This window comes from Crocuta crocuta, unplaced genomic scaffold (assembly GCF_008692635.1).
Source record: "Crocuta crocuta isolate KB4526 unplaced genomic scaffold, BGI_CrCroc_1.0 scaffold6, whole genome shotgun sequence".
Lineage (NCBI taxonomy): Eukaryota > Metazoa > Chordata > Mammalia > Carnivora > Hyaenidae > Crocuta > Crocuta crocuta.
The window spans coordinates 8,325,935-8,348,388 of record NW_027531917.1 but is presented as its reverse complement, the minus strand read 5'-3'; the positions used below and the strand labels follow the sequence as shown (position 1 = coordinate 8,348,388).

General features: G+C 36.0%; 1 protein-coding gene across 1 annotated transcript in view; it reads right to left on the bottom strand.

Moving 5' to 3' along the window:
• The window catches only part of PROS1 (protein S), a 65,947-nt gene that overhangs the window by 12,710 nt on the left and 30,783 nt on the right, over positions 1-22,454 (bottom strand). Inside the window, exons 7-12 of the mRNA XM_077774922.1 lie at positions 21,536-21,661; positions 18,971-19,092; positions 16,284-16,399; positions 12,218-12,407; positions 5,672-5,839; positions 4,151-4,319 (exon numbers count right to left, since the gene is read on the bottom strand). Coding sequence (XP_077631048.1) covers positions 4,151-4,319; positions 5,672-5,839; positions 12,218-12,407; positions 16,284-16,399; positions 18,971-19,092; positions 21,536-21,661 — 891 coding nt within the window. The remainder of the gene's footprint in view (positions 1-4,150; positions 4,320-5,671; positions 5,840-12,217; positions 12,408-16,283; positions 16,400-18,970; positions 19,093-21,535; positions 21,662-22,454) is intronic.

Here is a 22,454-nt window from a genome sequence, read left to right as displayed (position 1 = left end):
CCAAACCATGCCCATCCCCACCAGAGAACTATTTGTTGTTGTTGTTGTTGTTGTTGTTTACCTGAGCCAGGGGCAAGACCAACATGGATGCACTGCCATGATTAGTCCTAGATATTCCTTTCAATTCAGATACAATCTCCCTTTTCTCATCCGTAATCCTCCACTCTGTTGGTCAGGGCACTCTGGTCACTGGTTGGCTTAAACAGTCACATTTAATCCATTCTCTAGATGTACGCTCTACACCTCCACCACTACCTTTTTCTCTCTCTCTGAAGTAATCAGACTACATAGTTTCTCTGAGTGCCTCTTAGTCTCTCTGCCTGCTCATTTCATTTCCAATTTCACTTCCTCCCCAACCTGTCATTTCTCTCTTTGTATATGCTCTTCCATCAACACTGCATACACCTTGCTCTTTATTTGTAGCTGGGAATTCTGGTTATATGCCTTTAGACTGTCCTTTGCCTTTTGGGCTTTTTCTTTTTTCTTTTCTTTTCTCAATTTTTTATTAATTTTAATTTTTATTATTTGTCTTCCCTCCTTCCTCTTTATTTTCTTTTTTGTATTGTTTTGTTTTTTGTCCTCTCTTTTTTTTCTTTCTTTTTCCTTGTCAGTTTGCATGTTTATTGGATTTGTCTGTGCGTTTGTGTACCTTTGTTCCCTGTGTGGTTGTCTGCTTTCTTTTTCCAGGGCTACCTCAAGAAACAAGCCAAAGTACACATGGTGGAGAGTCCCACATACCACTACCAGTAGGGAAACAAAATAACCAAAGTCTCAACAAGAGAAACCAAGAGACACCATTCAAAGAACACTTCCTGAATAGACAGGCCCTGGACAGTCAAAGAGCCCTCTTTAATACAGCAGAACCCGCAGGGGCACAGTGCACAACAAGCTTTTAAAATTAACAAGAGATAGAAAGCTAACCAAAATGACGAAACGGAAGAACTCTCCTCCAAATAAATTCCAGGAAGAAATGACAGCTAAAGAACTGCTCAAAACAGATATAAACTGAAAAGAATTTAGAACAACAGTCATAAAATTAATCTCTGGGCTTGAAAAAAGCATGGAAGACATCAGAGAAACTATTGCTACAAAGACTTGGAGCTCAAATATAGTTGTGATGAATAAAAAACGCTATAAATGACATACATAATAAAATGGAGGCCTCCAATGCACAGATTGAAGAGGCAGAAAGGAGAATAGGTGATTTAGAAGACACAATTACAGAAAAAGAGGAAGCTGAGAAAAAGAGAGATAAACTGTCNCAAATCGAATCCAACAGCACACAAAAAGAATTATCCACCAAGGTCAAGTGGGATTCATTCGTGAGTTATAGCGCTGGTTCAATATTCACAATTCAATCAATGTGATACATCATATCAACAAAAGAAAAGATAGAAACCATATGATCCTGTCGATAGATGCAGAAAAAGCATTTGACAAAATATAGCATCCCTTCTTAATAAAGACCCTCGAGAAAGTCGGGATAGAAGGAACTTATTTAAACATCATAGAAGCCATCTATGAGAAGCCCTCAGCTAACATCATCCTCAATGGGAAAGAACTGAGAGCTTTTCCCCTGAGATCAGGAAGACGACAGAGATGTCCACTCTCACCTCTGTTGTTTAACATAGTGCTGGAAGTCCTAGCATCAGCAATCAAAGGAATAACAAAAGTAAATAAAAGGCATCAGAATTGGCAAAGAAGAAATCAAACTCTCACTTTTCGCAGACGACATGATACTCTACATAGAAAACCCAACAGACTACACGAGAAACCTACTAGAACTGATCCATGAATTCAGCGTAGTTGCAGGGTACAAAATTAACGTACAGAAATTGGTTGCATTTATACACCAACAATGAAGCAACAGAAAGAGAAATCAAAGAACTGATCCCATTCACAATTGCACCAAAAAAAACCCATAAAATACCTAGGAATAAATCTAACCAAAGATATAAGAGATCTGTATGATGAAAACTATAAAAAACTTATGAAGAAAATTGAAGAAGACACCAGAAATGGAAAAACATTCCATGCTCGTGGACTGGAAGAATTAATATAGTTAAAATGTCATTAGTACCCAAAGCAATCTACACATTCAATGCAATCCCAATCAAAATTGCATCCTTCTCAAAACTAGAACAAACTATCCTAAAATTGTATGCAACCACAAAAGACCCCAAATAGCCCAAGTAATATTGAAGAAGAAATCCAAAACGGGAGGCATCACCATCCCATACTTTAGCCTCTACTACAAAGCTGTCATCATCAAGATAGTATGGTATTGGCACAAAAACAAACACATAGACCAATGGAATAGAGAACTCAGAATTGGACCCAAAAATGTACAGCTAACTAATCTTTGACAAAGCAGGAAAGAGTATCCAATGCAAAAAAGAAAGCCTCTTTAACAGATGGTGCTGGGAGAACTAGACAGCAACATGGAGAAGAATGAAACTACATCATCTTTTCACACCATACACAAAAATAAACTCAAAATGGATAAAAGACTTGAATGTGAGACAGGAAACCATCAAAAGCCTAGAGGAGAAAGCAGGAAACAACCTCCTTGACCTCCACCGCAGCAATTTCTTACTTGACACATCTGCAAAGGCAAGGGAATCAAGAGCAAAAATGAACTATTGGGACCTCATCAAGATTAAAAGCTTCTGCATGGCAAAGGAAACAATCCATAAAACTAAAAAGCAACTGACAGAATGGGAAAAGATGGTTGTAAATGACATATCAGATAAAGGGCTACTATCCAAAATCTATAAGGAACTCACCAAATTCCACACCAGAGAAACAAACAATCCAGTGAAGAAATGGACAGAAGATATGAACAGACACTTCTCCAAAGAGGACATCCAGTGGCCAACAGACACATGAAACGATGCTCAGCACCCCTCCTCATCAGGGAAATACAAATCAAAACCACACTGAGATACCACCTCATGCCGGTCAGAGTGGCTAAAATAAGCAAATCAGAGGACTCTAGATGTTGGCGAGGATGTGGAGAAACAGGCACCCTCCTACACTGTTGGTGGGAATGTAAACTGGTGCAGCCCATCTGGAAAACAGTGTGGAAGTTCCTCAAAAAATTAACAATAGAAGTCCCCTATGACCCAGCAATAGCACTGCTAGGAACTACCCAAGGGATACAGGAGTGCTGATGCATAGGGGCACATGTACCCCAATGTTCCTAGCAGCACTCTCAACAATAGCCAAAACATAGAAAGAGCCTAAGTGTCCATCAATGGATGACTGGATCAAGATGTGGTTTATCTATACAATGGAATACTACATGGCAATGAGAAAGGATGAAATCTGGCCATGTGTAGCAACAGGGATGAAACTAGAGGATATTATGCTGTGTGAAATGAATCAGGCAGAGAAAGACAGATATCATATGTTTGCACGTATAGGAGGAGTAGGAGGAACGTAACGGAGGACCATGGGGGAGAAGAAAGGGAAAAATTGGGGGGAGAGGGATGGAGGCAAACCATGAGAGACTCTTGAATGCTGAGAACAAACTGAGGGCTGATGGGGATGGGGGGGGAGGGGAGTTGATGGGCATGGAGAAGGGCACTTGTGAGGATGAGCACTGGGTGTTATATGGAAACCAACTTGACAATAAACTATTTTTTTAAATAAATGAATAAATAAAAAACAATCACATGAAAATACCAGGAATGATGAATCCTTTTGATGCATTAATTAGTAGACTCAATACAACTCAATACAATTGGTGAACCTTAGGTTAATCGAATTTACTTGAAATTAATCAGGTTATGTGCCAATGATCTTTAAATAATAATATAAGCATATTCTACTTTCTTTTCCCCCTAATATACTGCAAAAAGCTAATATACATATATATATATATGTATGTGGATCCTCCACCGGGATCCTAATGATTTTTAACATATATATACATGTATATATATATTAGCTTTTTGCAGTATATATATATATACATATATGTGTGTATATATATATATATATATATATTACACTATGAATAAGCCTAACACTATTCCTTGCACATAGTAAGTACTGAATAATGTTTACTGAAGGAATTACTGCAGTTAGCCAATGAACAAATTTAGTCATTAATGAGAAATGAGAAGTAAAATGAGAAATCACTTACTATAATCAATGCTAAACAGAGCAACTCCAGAACCAGGATAGTAGGAACCCTTTTCCACAGTGACAAGACAATGCTTATTTTGTTTTTCTTGAATAATTTCCTTTACTCCCGAAGCTCCTTGATTCATCAAATTCCAGGATCGTATACATCCATCCAGACGAGGGTTAATCTAACAAATAGAAATACAGGTCAAGGAGTGCATCTGAAACAAGTCAGACTCAGAAGTGGTTTTAATTGATTACAGATGCAGTTTTCACTTAGAGGGAAAACCCNAGGTCAAGGAGTGCATCTGAAACAAGTCAGACTCAGAAGTGGTTTTAATTGATTACAGATGCAGTTTTCTCTTAGAGTGAAAACCCTTTCTTTGATAACATTTTAAAATATTTTAAATATTTTTAATTTTATCTAATTTTTAAGGCATTCTTCTTTTTCAGTAACAGGGAGTTTATGCCATCACAGACCTCCACTGGGATCCAAATGATTTTTAACACCTTGAGCCCTACTTGCCTTTCCCAACCAGAGATAATTTTTCTGCTCCAAGTTCCATGTATGCTACTAGCTGTGGCCTTGGGCCGTAAGCTGCTTTCTTTAATTGCATTTACAATATAGGTTTGTCTTGTCATCAGGCACTGACCCTCTTCAGGAGCAAAAGTGTTTGCTTTCTTTAGTCTCCAAGAAAGCATCCAACCAGACTCAAGACACACAGTAACCATTTCATAAATATTTTTTTGAATAATTTATTTTACTTTTAAAGTGTCTTGATTTATCAATTTCAAAGGAACGGATATATTCACTCTGACATGAGTTAACTAATTCAGGTTTTATATCATATTGCAGAAATCTTTCAAAAGTTATGGTAACTGAATTGCCATGAGTAAAAGATGGATATAAAATAGTAAATATTTAAGGTAAATCAGCAAGTATAATTGGCAGGCCCATGACTTCAAATGAAATTTTTAAAACTCTTCAAGGGCAGTGATTAGTCTCCTTCATGAAACCTCTTCCATGGTTATTAGACAAGCATAATATGCAGAAAATCATCTTTTATATAGAACTTCAATTTATGACAGGCTGAAGTTGTACTCCCAGCAAAGATTTTTTTTAAGATTTTTAGAAGTTCTACTTTATATCCCAAATTTAAGTCTTAAAGTAGACCTAAGAAAATTCTTTGACTGGCTTCTACAAAATATGTATTTTTTGAACTCAAATACATGTATTTGTATCTGCAATAGCTGAATATGGACAGTTCTCACGTTAACACTGAACTGATGCTTGAGAATTGGAAAGGCCTACTTCTCCACGAGTAACACTGGGGGGTTAAATGGGCTCAAAAACACTACATTCATTTCCTTAATACAATTTCAAGGATCACTATGTTATTTTTCCTTGTTCAATTCAAGTTGTCACAGTTGGTGTGTTCAACAAAATAACTTCTTTTGACTCTAAGAAAAACACATCTTCAAATCTATTACAGACAAGAGGAATTCATCCATGGTAAATGATGTAAGCTCGGATCATTACCGGTTTAATGAGTGCGTTCTCCCCTTTCCGAGGTAATCCTGCAAAATAAACTTTAGTTTCTAGAAATCCGTTTGCAGGCTTAAAAAGGCCTCCGGGTTTATTTATATTCATTACAGCTTCTTTGGCTATTTTAACACTTATACTGTTTTCTAATTCTTCCACAGAGACCTACAATTAAAAATACAGAAATTATCAAACAGCCAAACATCACTGCATGTCATTTGAAATACTAAGATTAAAAAATTCCATTATTATTCCAGTAAATACTTTTTCAAAATAATCATTTTAAAGTTATAATTTATTATAAACCCACTGAAATCTCTAATTTATTATTAAGGTGGTAAAAATGTGTTTTAAAGTGATAATTCTGGTCTGAAAATTAAGTGAATATTTTAAAGTAAAAAAATCAATATTATTCTTTTAAATTTAAATATCCAATTACAATACATCTTTCAACCCCAGTGTGTCATTCTACAAAATCTTAGGAAACCTTTAAGTGTTCTTATTTTGCAATTGTCTAGAAGTATACATATAGAATCAATAATGGAAATAAATTCTTAATATAAATTATGAGAAATTAGTATCTCCAGTGTTCTGTTCATTACACAAATTTATACTTTATTTCAAAAATCAAAAGTAATTGAGATCATAAGGAAGCACAATACATAAATTTAAATTGGGTTTTTCCAATTTTGAAAGTGGTTTGGGTTTTCTAAAAAGGTTGAAAGTGATAGTAAACAGCAATAAAAAAAATCCTCCCAAAAGGCAACCTGAAGAACCCATCTCCTCAAGCAAAACTCTAGCACTCAAAATGCAAACTCTTCTTTTATTCATCAGTAATAGAAGTGAAACAGTAGGCATGTTAAAGCACCATAACAGGAAAAGAAAAATTATGCTCTAAAGTAAAATAACTTTGGTGACATTTACAGATTTCAAGTTGGTCAATGCTCTGTCCTCAATACAGCCAATCAGCATCATTTTACTCAAATGACTATTCCCTCCTGGAAAGATGTTAAGCTGGCCTCTAGAACCTCAGTCTAGCTTGCTTCTAGAAGTCTTACACCTCCTCTGAATCTTTTGGGGGTTCCTCCTCTTCTTTTCAACCTCTATGATAAGCCCCAGATCTCAGTCCTCAGACCTTTTTCCTCCTAGTCATGCAAATATTTTTAAATGGGGCTCTACTGTCCCACTCTTGGGCATCTGGAAAATTTGGGGGTGGGGAGGGTACTTAGCTGTTGCAATGAGTAGGATGCTGGCATTGCAAGATGCTGGATATCCTGTAATAGGGAGGATCATCATGCAAAATAAACAGTAAAACATCCAATATCCTGCAAACCTACAGGATAGCTCTACAGGATATTCATGTAGGGTGTACTCATGCTTATCTGAGTTTGGTATATATGAAACAAAACATTTTTTGTACCATTTCAGTATTCACTACTTTTTAAAAAATGTTTTAATGTTTACTTATTGTTGAAAGAGACACAGTACGAGTGGAGGAGAGAGAGGGAGACACAGAATCTGAAGCAGGCTCCAGGCTCTGAACTGTTTGCACAGAGCCCAGTATGGGGCTCTAACTCACAAACTGCGAGATCATGACCTGAGCCAAATTCGGACACTTAACAGACTGAGCTACTCATGGTCCCCAACAGTCTTGCAAACCAAGGATAAATTGACGTTTTTTTGTGTGGATCTTCACCAAGAGTTTCTCACTATTTTGGAGAATTACCTTTACTGATGGTAATACCATCTATGCATTTATGGTATTTGAATTGCCAATACAATACACCAGCATGAGTCTTCATTTGCAGCTCTCACATTATTCTACATATAGGAGCAAACTTTGACAAATACTGTACTTGTATTTGAGCACTTATATATTGAAATACATATTATTTTCTTACGAATTACTTTCCTTTATTTCTTTGTATAATAATTAGGGTATTATATTGGTTTCTAATAGGAATATGCAAAAGTAGCTTACATTATTGATGCGTTTCATTAGAGGACAGGAAAGGAGAATTATGAATATATGAGCACTGGATGAGACAGAGTTTAGAACCAGAGATAAACTATAATCAATCTCATGGCTTTTAAACCTCTCTTTATGTTGAATATTCAAAAGTTTTTATCTACCTTAAACTGAAGGCTGAGCTCAAAAGTATATCCAGAATCTGGCCACTTCTCACTACTTACCATCAACACTCTAGTCAGAGACGCCCTGTTCTCTCTACTGAGTTACTACAGTGGTCCAGTGGTCTCATAAGCTCATATCCTGTCCCATTTTTACTCTCTACTATCTAGTTTCCACAAAGCCATCATGTCCTGATTAGGTTTATCTTTTTTTTTAATGTTTATTTATTCTGAGAGAGAGAGAGAGAGAGAGCATGCACACAAGAGTGGGAGATGAGCAGAGAGACAGCTAGAGAGAGAGAACCCAAGGAAGGTTTTGCACGATAAGTGCAGAGCCCAACGTGGGGCTCGATCCCACAAACCATATCATGACCTGAGCCGAAATCAGAGTCGAAGCTGAATCAACTGACCCACCCAGGTGCCCCTAGGAATATCTTTAAACATACATGCAAATTAAATCATGCAACTTCTCAAAATCATCTTAGGTCTTTCTACTTAGCATAAAATCTGATTTCTCAATAGAGTCCCCATGGCCCTACTGGTTTCATTCCAGATCACATTTCTAACCTCATTTTCTACTCCTCTCTCCCTCCCTTACTCCACTGCATCTGTACTGAGCTTTGTGTTGTTCCTCAGATACAACAATCACATCCGCTTGCCTGTTGCTCTATACTTGCTGTTCACATGGCACAGAATCATCTCCCCACATATTTTCTCATGATTTGTGCCCTCAAGTCTCCGGTCAGATGTAATCTCATTGGAGATGGCTTTCCTGATCCCGCATGCATTCACCATCATGCCTCTCTATTGCCGGGCCTTGCTTTCCTTATGCCGCCTAGCACTAACCATTGTCTGACATAGCTAGTTGTTCATTCATTCGTGGTGAATATCTCACCACGAGAATGCAAGCTCCATAAGAGCGTGATTTTGTTTTAATCACTATTGTAGCCTCACCACCTAGACGAAGAAAGAGCACATAAAGCACTCAATAAATATATTTTTGAATGAATAAAATTATGATACAAAGTACAGATTTCCTGCCAATATTAGAATTATACCCAAATATGGGATGTTATAACGACATAGCAATTTTTATTTCTCTGATTTATAGCCATTTTAATTAACAATCACCCACGTTCTGTTTATCTCAATTACCACAATCCTAAGTTCTACATTTTAAATTCTTATTTTTAAAGTATTTGATGTGAAATTTTAAAATTGTTTGAATTTAGTGAAGGAAATGGTACCAAGTGAACAGTCCAGTTCACTTAATGTAACTTAAGTATTAATGTTTAATGATTAATATAACTTAACTTTGTCAATTAAAGCATTTACTTAAAATATGTATTTATTTGAGATCATTTCTGTGTCTACATAGTGTGTCTGACACTGTACAGTTTATTAACAAAGCGTCAAAATTATAAAATGATAAAATTACTATGAAATAATATTTTTTAAATGAAAGATAGGGAGAAAATAAATCCTACATATATGGTGGGGGAGAAAATTCATAAATTACTAAAATAACAAATTAAGAATTTTTATTAAAAAATTTTTTTTAAAGTTTATTTTTGAGACAGGGAGAGACAGAACATGAGTGGGGGAGGGGCCGAGGGAGAGGGAGACACAGAATCTGAAAGAGGCTCCAGGCTCTGAGCTGTCAGCACAGAACCTGATGTGGGGCTCCAACCCAAGAACCGCAAAATCATGACCTGAGCCAAAGTCAGATGCTTAACTGACTGAGCCACCCAGGCACCCCCAAATTAAGAATTTTTAAAAACTAGCCAGCATCAAATTTATTACCAGATTAAAGTTTTTCTCTGATTTACTTATTGTTCTTAAATTTTTAATGTCAAGTTGTATTCAATGTAGAAAGGGAAATTCCGTGTTTTATTTAAAATATGGGCATATCATTAAATAATAGTTTCTTTTTAATAAAGATCATAAATATAGGAGGCAAAATGTATGGAACTGAGTAGCTGCCTTCTATCCAGTCCAGAAACCTGCTTCTCACATAACATGCATGGATAATTCATTAGTAAACACTATCTGCAACTCAAGATGTTAGCCTCACAGGTAAACATTTACCTTTTTATATATATTCCATATTACCTAAAAGGTATCTAAATTCTCCTTCAAACAGCTGATAATTTCAATTTGGATCAATTACTTGGAAAAATTCTGTTTGCTCTCTTTTGCTGAAACAGTAATTTTAGTGATTTTTAGATAGGTGATAGAGGCAATAAAATGTATTCTTCAGGAGTACCTGAGTGGCTCAGTCAGTTAAGCATCTGACTTTGGCTCAGGTCATGATCTGATGGTTCATGAGTTCAAGCCTCACATCGAGGTCTGTGCTGGCAGTGTGGGGTGTGTTTGGGAAACTGTCTTCCTCTCTCTCTGCCCTTCCTGGCTCACGCTTGCTCTCTCAAAATAAATAAAGTTTAAAAAATGGGGCATCTGGGTGGTTCACTCAGTTGACTGTCCAACTTCGGCTCAGGTCATGATCTCATGGTTCCGTGAGTTAGAGCCCCGAGTCAGGCTCTGCGCTGACAGCTCGGAGTCTGGAACCTGCTTTGGTTTCTGTGTCTCCCTCTCTCTCTGCCTCTCCCCTGCTTGTGCTCTGTCTCTCTCTCTCTCTCAAAAATAAATAAACATTCAAAACATAAATTTTTAAAAACCTTAAAAATGTATTCTTCAGGACAGCGGAGGAATAGCTGTACTCACAGTATTCTACATATAGATGCAGCTGGAAAGATGTAGCTGCAAAGCTACACTAATGAAATTATTTGGAGAAGCCAGAAAATTTTAGTGATTTTTCTGGCAGTTGCATCTGATCATGTGCAGACACTATTTTGTTAAGAGTCAGGAGCTCTGGGGCAACTGGGTGGCTCAGTTGGTTAAGCGTCCAACTTTTCATTTTGGCTCAAGTCATGATCTCACCGTTCATGGGTTCGAGCCCCACATCAGGCTCTCCACTGGTGGTGTAGAGCCTACTTGGGATTCTCTCTCTCCCTCTCTCTCTACCCCTCCCCCATTTGTGCTGTTTCTGTCTCTCTCAAATTAAAATAAATTTGAAAAAAGTGTATTTAAGAGTCAAGAGCCCCAAATGTATTGCTATTAAAGGACAGATAGCCCCATTTTTGGCAAACTACCTCTGTGCCCAACTGTACTTTGTTTGCCACCTGTACTGTAATGATTTCACATTATATTGTATTAGTTCATAAGGCAGCATCACCTATTAAATTGTGAGGTACTAAGTAGGCTCAAGAGCAAGGAAAATCTCTTGCCATCGTTCTAGTGCCTTGAACTCAGGGATGCAGCATTTTCATAAATTCTCTTTTTTTAAGTTTATTTTGAAAGAGAGAGAGAGAATGAGTACATGTGAATGTGAGTGGGGGGAGGGGCAGAGGGAGAGAGAGAGAATCCCAAGCAGACTCCACACTGTCAGCACAGAGCCTGATGTAGGGCTCCATCTCACAAACCGTGAGATCATGACCTGAGCCAAAATCAAGAGTCAGATGCTTAACTGAATGAGTCACCCAGGTGCCCCAGGAACTTAGCATTTAAAAAATGTTCACTGAAGGCTTCTTGAATATATGAGTGTGAGTGTGTAAATAAAGAAATGAAATAATTTAGTGATGACTTCACATGTCTTTTCAATATAGACCTCTTGTCAGATCCCATAGGCATAGACAGTGTCTCTTTTGAATACCACATTCTAAGGTGAAGCTAAGTTCTCAGTTAGTACCTGCTGAAAATAGCAATGACTCTTGCAGAAGAGTTCTCCTCATTATAGACTAACAGTAATCCCCCTGTGAAAAATTCCATTTTAGGCTCACTTTTAGTGATTATCTAAAAATGCTAATTTCTAAGCACTGTAATTGGTATTGGCTAATATATACTCTTTATACTAATTGATTCCTCCTTATCTATATGCTAATATTTAAAATTGAATTAATTACTAAATGTATTACTCTTTTTCTATGTTACTATTGTATTTCTCTTTCATTTAAAAACTGTTGGTGTCTACTCAGTATATTTGTCCTTGATCAGTAATATCTTTGCATAAACTGTTATGAGTGCTATATATAGTATATATATACAGCACTGTTATGAATGCTAATAACGTATAGGAGAGACACCAATAACAGCCATTAAAAAGGTAAAAAGTTATAGAGTAGTTTAAGCGAATAACTGAAGGCAATTTCAGTTACAAAAATCCTAAATATATTCTGTGACATTATTATTTCTCAGGCTGTTTCAAGGATTTACAGTGTATGTAGTATACTTCATATAACATCAAATAAATCAAACTCCATTTTGATTTGGCATCACTATAAAAATAAATTATTAATGATGTTAAACAAACTGTGTCAAAGTAGAGATATTCTTTCTGAATTCTGTAAGACATACCGTATTCCACAGACCGTCATTAATAACTGTGCCTCCAGTTGTGATTTTGGTTGTATATCCATTCTTAAACTGAATTTCAATCTTCCCATCACGAAGTGCAATCAGGAACCAACATGAGTGGTCAAGAGATTCTGCATACAGGATAACACCTTCTGTATCATAGGTCCGGAAATCAAATTCCGCTGAAAATCTACAGAATGGGCAAAGAGAGAGCCTTAATAGAAAAATATGGAATGCTCAATGCATTATTCTTTTTCTCTTATACTAGCAAACAATAATATGTTGAAAGACTCAAGTATTTCTTTCTTTCCTGGAATTAATAAAAAAGTAGAGCAGAATTAGACTGTTCATGTGTTATCTCTACCTCTGTGTGTGTTCAAAATCAAGTTATTAGGGGCGCCTGGGTGGCTTAGTCGGTTAAGCGACCGACTTTCGCTTAGGTCATGATCTCGCGGTTCGTGGGTTCGAGCCCCGCGTCGGGCTCTGTGCTGACTCCCAGCTCAGAGCCTGGAGCCTGTTTCAGTCTGTGACTCCCTCTCCCTCTGACCCTCCCCTGCTCACGCTGTCTCTCTCTCTCTCCTAGAAATAAATAAAACATTAAAAACAAAACAAAATCAAGTTATTATACTTTCAAGCTTATTCTTGGAGACTCTTTCCTCAGTGAACAGATGCTTTGGTACCTTTTCATCATTTTTTGGCATTTGTTTTGAAGGTACTCATGAAAAGGCTGGAATTCATACAGATGTACAAATATTAGATATATTGTATCTCTCCTGGAGCTTTTTATACACTACATAATCTGATATTAAGATTCTGGTTTTTTTTTTTTTTTGGCTGTATCTGTGATTAGTAAAAGATGTTACAATCTCATGATTGGCTTATACATCAAAAGGCCTATTTTCCCTGTGACTTCATATATATGTCAGGAAGGAATCACTCACAGATACACAAAACAGCATCTGGATAACTGCAAACGTAATTAAGCCTTCGTGTGTGGTAAGAAACATAAAGTAAAAAACTATCAGATCTCTTAGCTTGATTTTAAAGAATTCTCCAAAGCTTTAATTGTATAAATCACTAAACTAGAGCACATGGAAGAAGACCTTAAAAGACATAATCTAGCCATGTTTTTTGGGGTACCTGAGTTCTGGCTATGCCTATTGCTATTAAGACCCTGAGTACATAAGTAGCTATTACAGGGGAATATCTTAGAAATGCTGAATTAAAAAGTAACATGTATTGGGGTTCCTGGGCAGCTCAGTCAGTTAAACGTCTGACTCTTTGTTTTGGCTCAGGTCATGATCACACAGTTTGTGAGTTTGAGCCCCATATCAGGCTCCACTCTGACAGTGCAGAATCTATTTGGGATTCTTTCTCTCTCCCTGTGTCCCTGTCCCTCTCATGCTTTTTTCTCTCCCTCTCTCTTGTTCTCTCAAAATAAATAAATTTTAAGAAAAAATAACACGTATTGATTAGTCCCCTATGACACTGAAATGAAAATCAGCATTAACATTTCTAAGAAACCAGCAAATCAAAATGATTGAAAAAAGACAAACAGAATAGAAAAAAAATAGTTGTTTAACTATTAGCCACTGAGTTAAGTTAAAATAAAGGTGATTTAAGTTAAAAAGTCAGGACTTCAGATAATTTCCAAGAAAGGCAAGAAAGAATCCCAGCCACACCCTTACCTTCTAGTGATAGTAACAGAGGCACCATATATGCAATGGGGAGCAGACTTAACTTCAAATAGAAGAAAGAAAGGCTGATGAAATAAATGTTTTAATCTTTAGAATCCCAAAGAAATATTTTAAAGAGGTTATATGGAGTGAAGTATGTTGGACAGATAACAATGGAGTAAGGATTTACTGATTAAGATTATTTTATTTATTTTTGCTTAGGATAAGGACCTCTATTTCATAATCATCACAGTTTGCAGATGTGAAGCAGGTATTATCTTGTCAGAACGCAAATCTGTGTATGCTCAGGACCTTCCAGAAGTTGATCCTCTTATGGAGATAATTTCCTTCTCTTTGCAAAATCATGCTACACCAGTAACACAAAGAGTTGTGTTCTATATTCTTTCTGTCTGGAATACATCAGCATACACTGGGGAACAATTCATTCTTTCTCTGAAGTTTTGTAGAATGAAAAAGAAGAGTGAATTTGTTAACTTTAGGGTGGGATAAGTATTTGATCATTNACTAGCTATTCATTGTGTTGGTTACCAGGTGGCAGCTTATAAACAATTCATCAAGCTGTACATTTAAGATAGGTGTTTATTTCTGCATATGTATATACATTATACTATAATAAAAAGTTTAAAGTATATAAATAAAGAACAAATAAATACTGGAAAAAATAATAATTTGGCTTATTTGATTCCATTTTAGAGCCCAAGCTATTGTGAATTGTCAGAAATGCATCCCCCTGACAGTGACTAAAAGTATGCAATAATTAACCTTTTTCTCTCTCATTCTCATTATTATCTTAGCAAGGAAATGTTGCCTCCAGTCTATGTCACTAGATGATATTATTTGCTGAGATGTTAAAAGGGAAAAAGAAACAAGTTTGGTGGATAAAAGAGTGTTGAAGGAGCACCATCACATTAGTGAATTTTAGAATAATGTTCCTTAATGATACAATTTCTATGAATTTTATTGAATTATTTAATGACTAATCATTCACATATCTAATGAATTAAATTGTACATATGCATGTTTATCTAATTATTTCTAAATATGGACTCTATAATCAATCTCAAATACATTCCCTATTATTACAACACAATTCTAATTTCTTTTTTTCTAGTTTCAATCATGTATGACTCTGAAAAAATTTGACAGCTAAAGGAGAATCATGACTAAATCATAAACAACTATTCTTTCCCTAGAGACAACCTAACTACAGGAATAGCAGATAAGCTACTCAGTCAACTAAAATCATGTGATGTGTTTCTTTAAAATACCACTTAAGCAATCTTATGAATTTTCCTAGGTAATCATGAATATAACTATATTCTAAAAGCTATACATGAAGTGTTTTCTTTAAAAAAATTTTTTTTAAATCTTTATTGATTTTTGAGAAATAGACAGATTGCGAGCAGGGGAGGGGCAGAGAAAGAGACACAGAATCTGAAGCAGGCTCCATGCTCTGGGCTGTTACCACAGAGCCTGATGCAGGGCTCAAATTCATGAAATGCAAGTTCATGACCTGAGCCGAAGTCGGAAGCTCAACCGACTGAGCCACCCAGGTGCCCCAAGTACTTTCTTATTACTTAGTTTTTATAACATGTATAAAGAAGAATGAAGGGGTGCCTGGGTGGCTCAGTAGGTTGAAAGTCTGACTTCGGCTCAGGTCATGATCTCACAGTTGTGAGTTTGAGCCCTGCGTCGGGCTCTGTGCTGACAGCTCAGAGCCTGGAGCCTATTCCAGATTGTTTCCCTTTCTTTCTGCTCCTCTCCTTCTTACACTCTGTCTCTCTCTCTGTCTCAAAATAAAATAAAGACATTTAAAAAATTATTTTAGGGGCACATGGGTGGCTTAGTCAGTTAAGCGACCGACTTTCGCTTAGGTCATGATCTCGCCGTTCGTGGGTTCGAGCCCCGCGTCGGGCTCTGTGCTGACTGCCAGCTCAGAGCCTGGAGCCAATTTCAGTGTCTGTATCTCCCTCTCTCTCTGACCCTCCCCTGCGCACGCTGTCTCTCTCTCTCTCCTAGAAATAAATAAAAAATATTTAAAAAAATTATTTTAGAAAGGAATGAAAATTTCACAAATATATTAAATCTACTTTCTCAACTTCTTAGTAAATATGTATTTACTAGAAAACGAAGAAGGATGGATTAAGGTAAAATGATCATTGGGAAACGTCGCCCAAATGATTTTAGCATGAAAATTACATGTGTGAAGAGGTGAATTAACTTTAGGGCTCCCTAAATCATCTGATTGATAATATATCTAAATTATCTAATTGGAAGTGCAATTTCATACATTTCATACCTTTTTGGTCACTTCTTCTCTGTCCTTACTTTTTTACCTCTAAAGATTGTCACTGACATTGGTACCTCACCTGGTGATTTCCGGCAAACGAAATTTTAAGTATAAAACCACCCCTATGAACTGCTCTGCCAAGTAAAGTAATTCATAATTTTTGTCAAGGTTCAAGGGAAGGCACACTGGAACAGCCTGGAGAAAAAGGAAACAAAACACATAAAATCATGTATAGGTTATTGCTTGCTGTTTTTGTCAGGTAACACATCCTTTCTCTGGTGCCTACTGATCTTGTGAAATGTATTCTTTGGGATACATTAAATAAAGAACACCGTTGGTAATAAGGCAACATCTTTTACTTCCTCATACAGTCCATCAGTAAAAACTCCCAGAACACATATTCTAAAGTCTTGTTCAATGTCTGTGGCTTTAAATTTTCATCCTTAATAATTCGTTTGCAAATCTCAGCCCAAAACACAACCTTTTTCTTCCAGTAGCAACGTGTATCCCTTTAATTAACTATAGTTCTGATGCCTTGAAGAATTACATTGAGAAAAAAAATTGGAGTCAGAAATCATGGAGAATTAATATACCAATAAGCAGCACCCCATACACACACTCATTCATTTACTAAGAAGAAATTTCTGAGCAAAAATGTACTATCTAGACAGTGAAGCTTCAGTAGGGAAGTTGAAGGAAATCATTTTAGAAAGGCTCCATTTCTTCTGTTTTCTTGCTGGGCCCTATTTATTCATGTTCTATATTTCACTTTCTATCTATGTAAAAACCAAAGAAGCCATATTCCCACCCCAGGGGGAAACAAGGACATTAATAATTTTCTGAGTTTTGTCCCAGGGCCCCCAAACACCTGATAACATCTAAGAAGAACCAGATCAGCCAACATGTTCCAGGACATTAGCCTCAAAAAAACCTCGGCTGATGCTGACATCAACACCCCCTACCTTCTATGATTTATAAAATAACAACTATTATTCAACTACCACTTGTCTTTGATTGTACCCTCCTTAGATTCCTGAAGGAACATGTATCCTGGACCCCTTTCCAATATAAGCCCCTAGCCTTAAACAATGAAGGGACTCATTCTCTTTTCCTTTCCGTGTCCTTCAGACACTCGGTCTGCCATACTCTGTTATTCATGCTATTTAATAAACTCTGCTTTCACTTTCTCTGGTTTGCATTTGATTTCTATCCTTTGCAAAGCTAAGGGACCTCTTGGATGGCCCTGTGGGGACTCCTTCCCAACCTGGGTTCTCAATGAGAATACTAGAAAACCTAGATGGTATAAATATAAATTAAGAGATCATGTTAGTCTCCAAGGAATTTACAAAAAAAGTGATTCGGAGTCATTAAATTTAATTTCATTTTTTTTCCTAAGAGTAACACTAAACATAAAAATGGAAAGATTTTGGGGCGCCTCAGTGGCTTAGTCGGTTAAGTGTCCGACTTCAGCTCAGGTCATGATCTCGTGGCTTGTGCACTGGAGCCCTGCATCAGGCTCTGTGCTGACAGCTCAGTGCCTCAGATTCTGTGTCTCCCTCTCTCTGTGCCCCTCCCCTGCTCATGATTTGTCTCTGTCTCTCAAAAGTAAATAAACATTAAAAAAATAAAATGGAAATAATTTAGGGATAGGTTTTCGGGTATACATATAGAGGTATTCAGGGGCAACTGTGTACATGGCACAGAAACAACATCTCATTTCCTCTTAGGACTTTAATAAATCTATTCTAAAGAAGATGATGATGTGTAACTACTACAAATACTACAATAGTAAAAGTAAATTACAAAGTAGCCATTCACGCAGCATGGAATTCCATTAAATAAAATCAAAGTTACTACAGAGATATAGTATTATCTCACCTTATCTTTCTTTACCAAGAAGGTAGCATATATTGAATGTTACATTTTTGGACATAGTTTTGTCTTGGTAACAGATACAACGGTTTGTGTATACACACGATTAAATCACTATTTAGGTAGTTTTTGTTTTGTCTTGGGGTTTTTTTGTTTGTTTGTTTGTTTTTTCACTGTCTGCTTCATGATCATATAACATTTTACCTTCACTTATGAAACGAAATGCAGGAGTTGGACCAAGAATCACTAACACATGATCTTTAGTTAGGGGGAAAAAAGCTTTAGATGTTGACCTACTTATTTCAGTGAAGGAAAAGCCTCCCCCAACATTCAATTCCTGGGTCAATAATGAATTAAATCCAAGTAACTAAAAGCAAGTAACAAAATCAACCTCTCTGAATTTTGATATCCTTAAACCTCACTAAATCCTATCCTGACAGTTATTTCCACCAGAGATTTTATGAGGACTCTTGCAAGTACCAACATGACGAGGTGTGATCAAACTCGTCAAGAATGGGATAAAGAAAAGTACGCATGGGAAAATGTTTCTGATAAGGGTTCCATATAAGGTTTTTTCCTCACAATGAGAAATATGAACCTCAGCTTGTCTTAATATTTTGAATAAACATACACATTGTATTTTGTAAATGTATAGGCAGTACAGATGAGCACTCTCTGAGCCTTTTTTTTAAAACCTAGTCACTAATTATCCCAAATATTTATGGTTTACATGACCAAAACTAGTAAACAGGCTGTGACTCAGAGCCTGCTAGACATACAGCAATTATTATTGAACATCTGTATTTTCCTGACTTACCTCAGTTATATGGAAATAAGTACCCAGCTCTCTCATTTTAGAAAAGAGATAAGAAGTTGAATGTTGCAAAGTATTACCTCACAACTCTTGTGATCTTGGGCAAGTTTGAATCCTTTCTTCCCATCACAATAACAAGAGTAACCTCCAGGGAAATTGACACATAGTTGAGCACACATGTTTTCAGAGCATTCATCCACATCTGGGGTCAAAGAAAATATAAATCTTAATACCTTCTAAATGTTCAATCCAAGAGGAGTATTCTGATTTTAGTGTAAGATAATCAATGATAATAGATTCTTAGTAAAAGAAATTTCTGTGACAGGAAATCACATTTCAACACTTGGCAGAACTTTAAATGAGTTACAAGTGTAATGCCTATCGATTTATACACCTAAAGCAACAAATGTCATGTATAACTTTCAGCAATAAATAATTAATAACTATACTAATTTTCCAGTTTTTGAATTTGAAGGAAAAAAGGCTAAGAGTCTCAAGATAACTATCATTTCTGACTAAATAAGTTCCATTGAGACTGCTTCACAATTCTTTGCTTCGAAGAAAAGAAAGGGAAGGGTAAGGAAGGGAGAGAGGAGGAAGAGGGAGGAGGAGATAATGAAGAGAGGGGAAGGGGAAAAAAGATCCCTTTTAACTGAAGATTAATATAATCTGGTATTAAATAATTTCAAGAACATTTGATTTTTCATAAGGCATTTAAGGATGTATCTTTATTTCTTACAATTAAAAAAGAAAAACAAACTTCATGGTACTGTAATCTCCCATATTGTGAAATCTTTGATATACCCCTGTCCTCACTCCATATTTTGAGAAAATCATTCTTGAAAAGTTGTAATAATACAACTTCAGCTAAAATTCATTTCAGAGCTATATAAGATCCCTGATATTTTCAATGAATGCACCCTGCAATCTTTGAAAATCCCCAAGTACAGAAATGCATATAATCATGGCATGTAAATTCCCCCATAAAATGTCTCAAAATGCAACTCCAAAATTAGTGATCCCTCAGCATTAAAATTAATGGCATACAATTAGGCAAGCCTGGGTGGCTCAGTCAGTTAAGCATCCGACTTCGGCTCTGGTCATTATCTCACAGTTCATTTTGACAGCTCAGAATCCGGAGCCTGCTTCGGAGTTTGTGTGTCCCTCTCTCTCTCTGCCTCTTCCCTGCTTGTGCTCTCTCTCTTTCTCTCTCTCGAAAATAAATAAACATTAAAAGAAAAAGAAATCATTGCCTAATCCAAAATAATAAACAATTTTCAAGAAAACAAATGACATATAAAGTAATATGAATATTGTACATATGTACCACACATACATCTTATTTTTAAAAATATGTCATTCTTGAATAAAACTATAATATACATAATGAAGTTGGCTAATAATAAATCTGAATATTACCACAGTAATTTCTCTCTGGAGTTGTGGGAGAATAGAGATGGTACGTGAAGGGGATAATTTTTGATGAGTGCATGGGAAGTAAAACATCAAAATATCAAGAGAAGCACATATATTTGAAAAAAAACTATTCTGAAATTACTATTGATTTAGGCAAATTAATAGAGACAGAAAGTAGATTAAAGGTTATCTCCCAAAAAGTAGATAGAGACAAAAAGTAGATTAGGGTTTAGGAGAGGGAGGAGGGGAAACTTATTGCTTAATGGTTACAGAGTTCTGTTTGGGATGATGAAAAGTTTTGGAAACAGATAGCTTTGATGACTCCATAACCACTGGTTATGGCTAATGCCACTGAATTGTACCCTTAAAAATGGTTAAAAGGGTACCTTATAACATATATATACACTTATATATCTATATATATATAGATATCTACACAATGAAAAATCACTATCAATTTGATTAGTTTTAATTACGATATTAAATTTATTTTGAAATTTTACAAAATGTAAAGGAGGATATGAGTCTATTTGCATATATCCATGATAAAAAAATCACCCTAATACTTCTAAGGTCCCTGGGGCGCACCTCACAGCGCACCTTCAGCCAAATGAAGTAATGAGTCCAAAGGGCTCTCCCAAATGCACAGGTGCTGACAGTACTAATCAATACTTCTCAAATTTCAAGAGCTCAGTTATCATTTAATTATGATGAGATTTTTCTTTTACATGTATTTAATTGTAACAGAATGATGTCATTTCCTATTTGAGAATAGATGATATAATGGTACATGCACAGAAAATCATCCAAAAGCTTGGCATAAACCTGAAGGTTTCTAACCATCCACGTAAAACCCATGTGATTTTTAAACTTGTCTTTTGTTTGTTTATGTCTTTCCTTCCAGGTTGAAATTCTTTTTATCTTTGAATACTATTTAAATGATGTGAACGTGTTTTTATTTTGCTTTTATCATCCATGGGAGGTTTCCCATTCATACACAGCTTCAAGGGCAAACAGACTACACAACAGCAAACCTAAAGGTCATGTGTCTTATGTACTGTTATTCTGAAAGGAAGCCAATGACTACCCAACCAACCAGGTTATATCATGGAGCCTGCCAACTTAGAACATCTGACTGCTGAGTTCAAGCAGAACCAGTGCTTCTAATATGAAAGGAGGACTCAAACCCACCCTCTGCACCATCAATGATGATACCAACAGAACTCTACCTTCACAAGACTTTAATGTGGGGTTATATCTGTAGCCTTCGGCACATTCACATTCAAAGTCTCCCGGGATGTTCCTGCACACAGCTGTGCCACAAATGTCTGGCTTCACAGAGCATTCATCCACATCTATAAATGAAACCAATAGATTAAAAAAAAATTTCCCCATACCAGAGGATACTAGCAAAGAATGTTTAATTTGTGCTTCCTGGATCTAGTTTAATGTATGTAATGAGAAAAGAGAGTGGTCTGGGAATAACAAAATTTTAAATCTGTCATCATGTTTTAGTTTACTAAATACGATTTCTTCATACAGACATGCAGGGAATTTGACTGATGTTTGCTATGTTCTTTATAGTTAAGTAAAATAAGGAGAGGGCTTTAGTTCTTTTCTTATATATCAGGTTACATTACATGAATAAACGGGAGAAAAAAATTCACCATATTCTTAATATATATCCCTAAATACATGTTTCTGAAATATGTTCTTAAAAGTAGACTCACTCTATATTAGCAAAATTATAAAAAATAAAAACAAAGGGGCTCACCAGTCATGTTTTCCTTTGGAAATAGACACTAGCTAAATGTGCATATTCTTACTGTTGGCTACAGTATCCAAGAGTGATTCAAATGTAAAATGGGATTGAGTAAGGTCTCTAAGTATTTATAAAATTACAGAACAAATTTTAGTGCTAAATTAATATCCAGAAATTTCAGATGCATTTACTGTATTACATGGTAGAGTAGGAAATAAAGTATTGATTGCAGTTAGTCACTAGATAAAAGCATCTATGAGAAAAACAAAACAGGAGATAGAAATAGTTCAATGGAGATGTAATTATTTTAGTGAACTTTTCTCATCTGTACTCTCTGGAGACAGACAAGTTCAGAACAGGAAATATATTTTCTACTCTAAAAAATT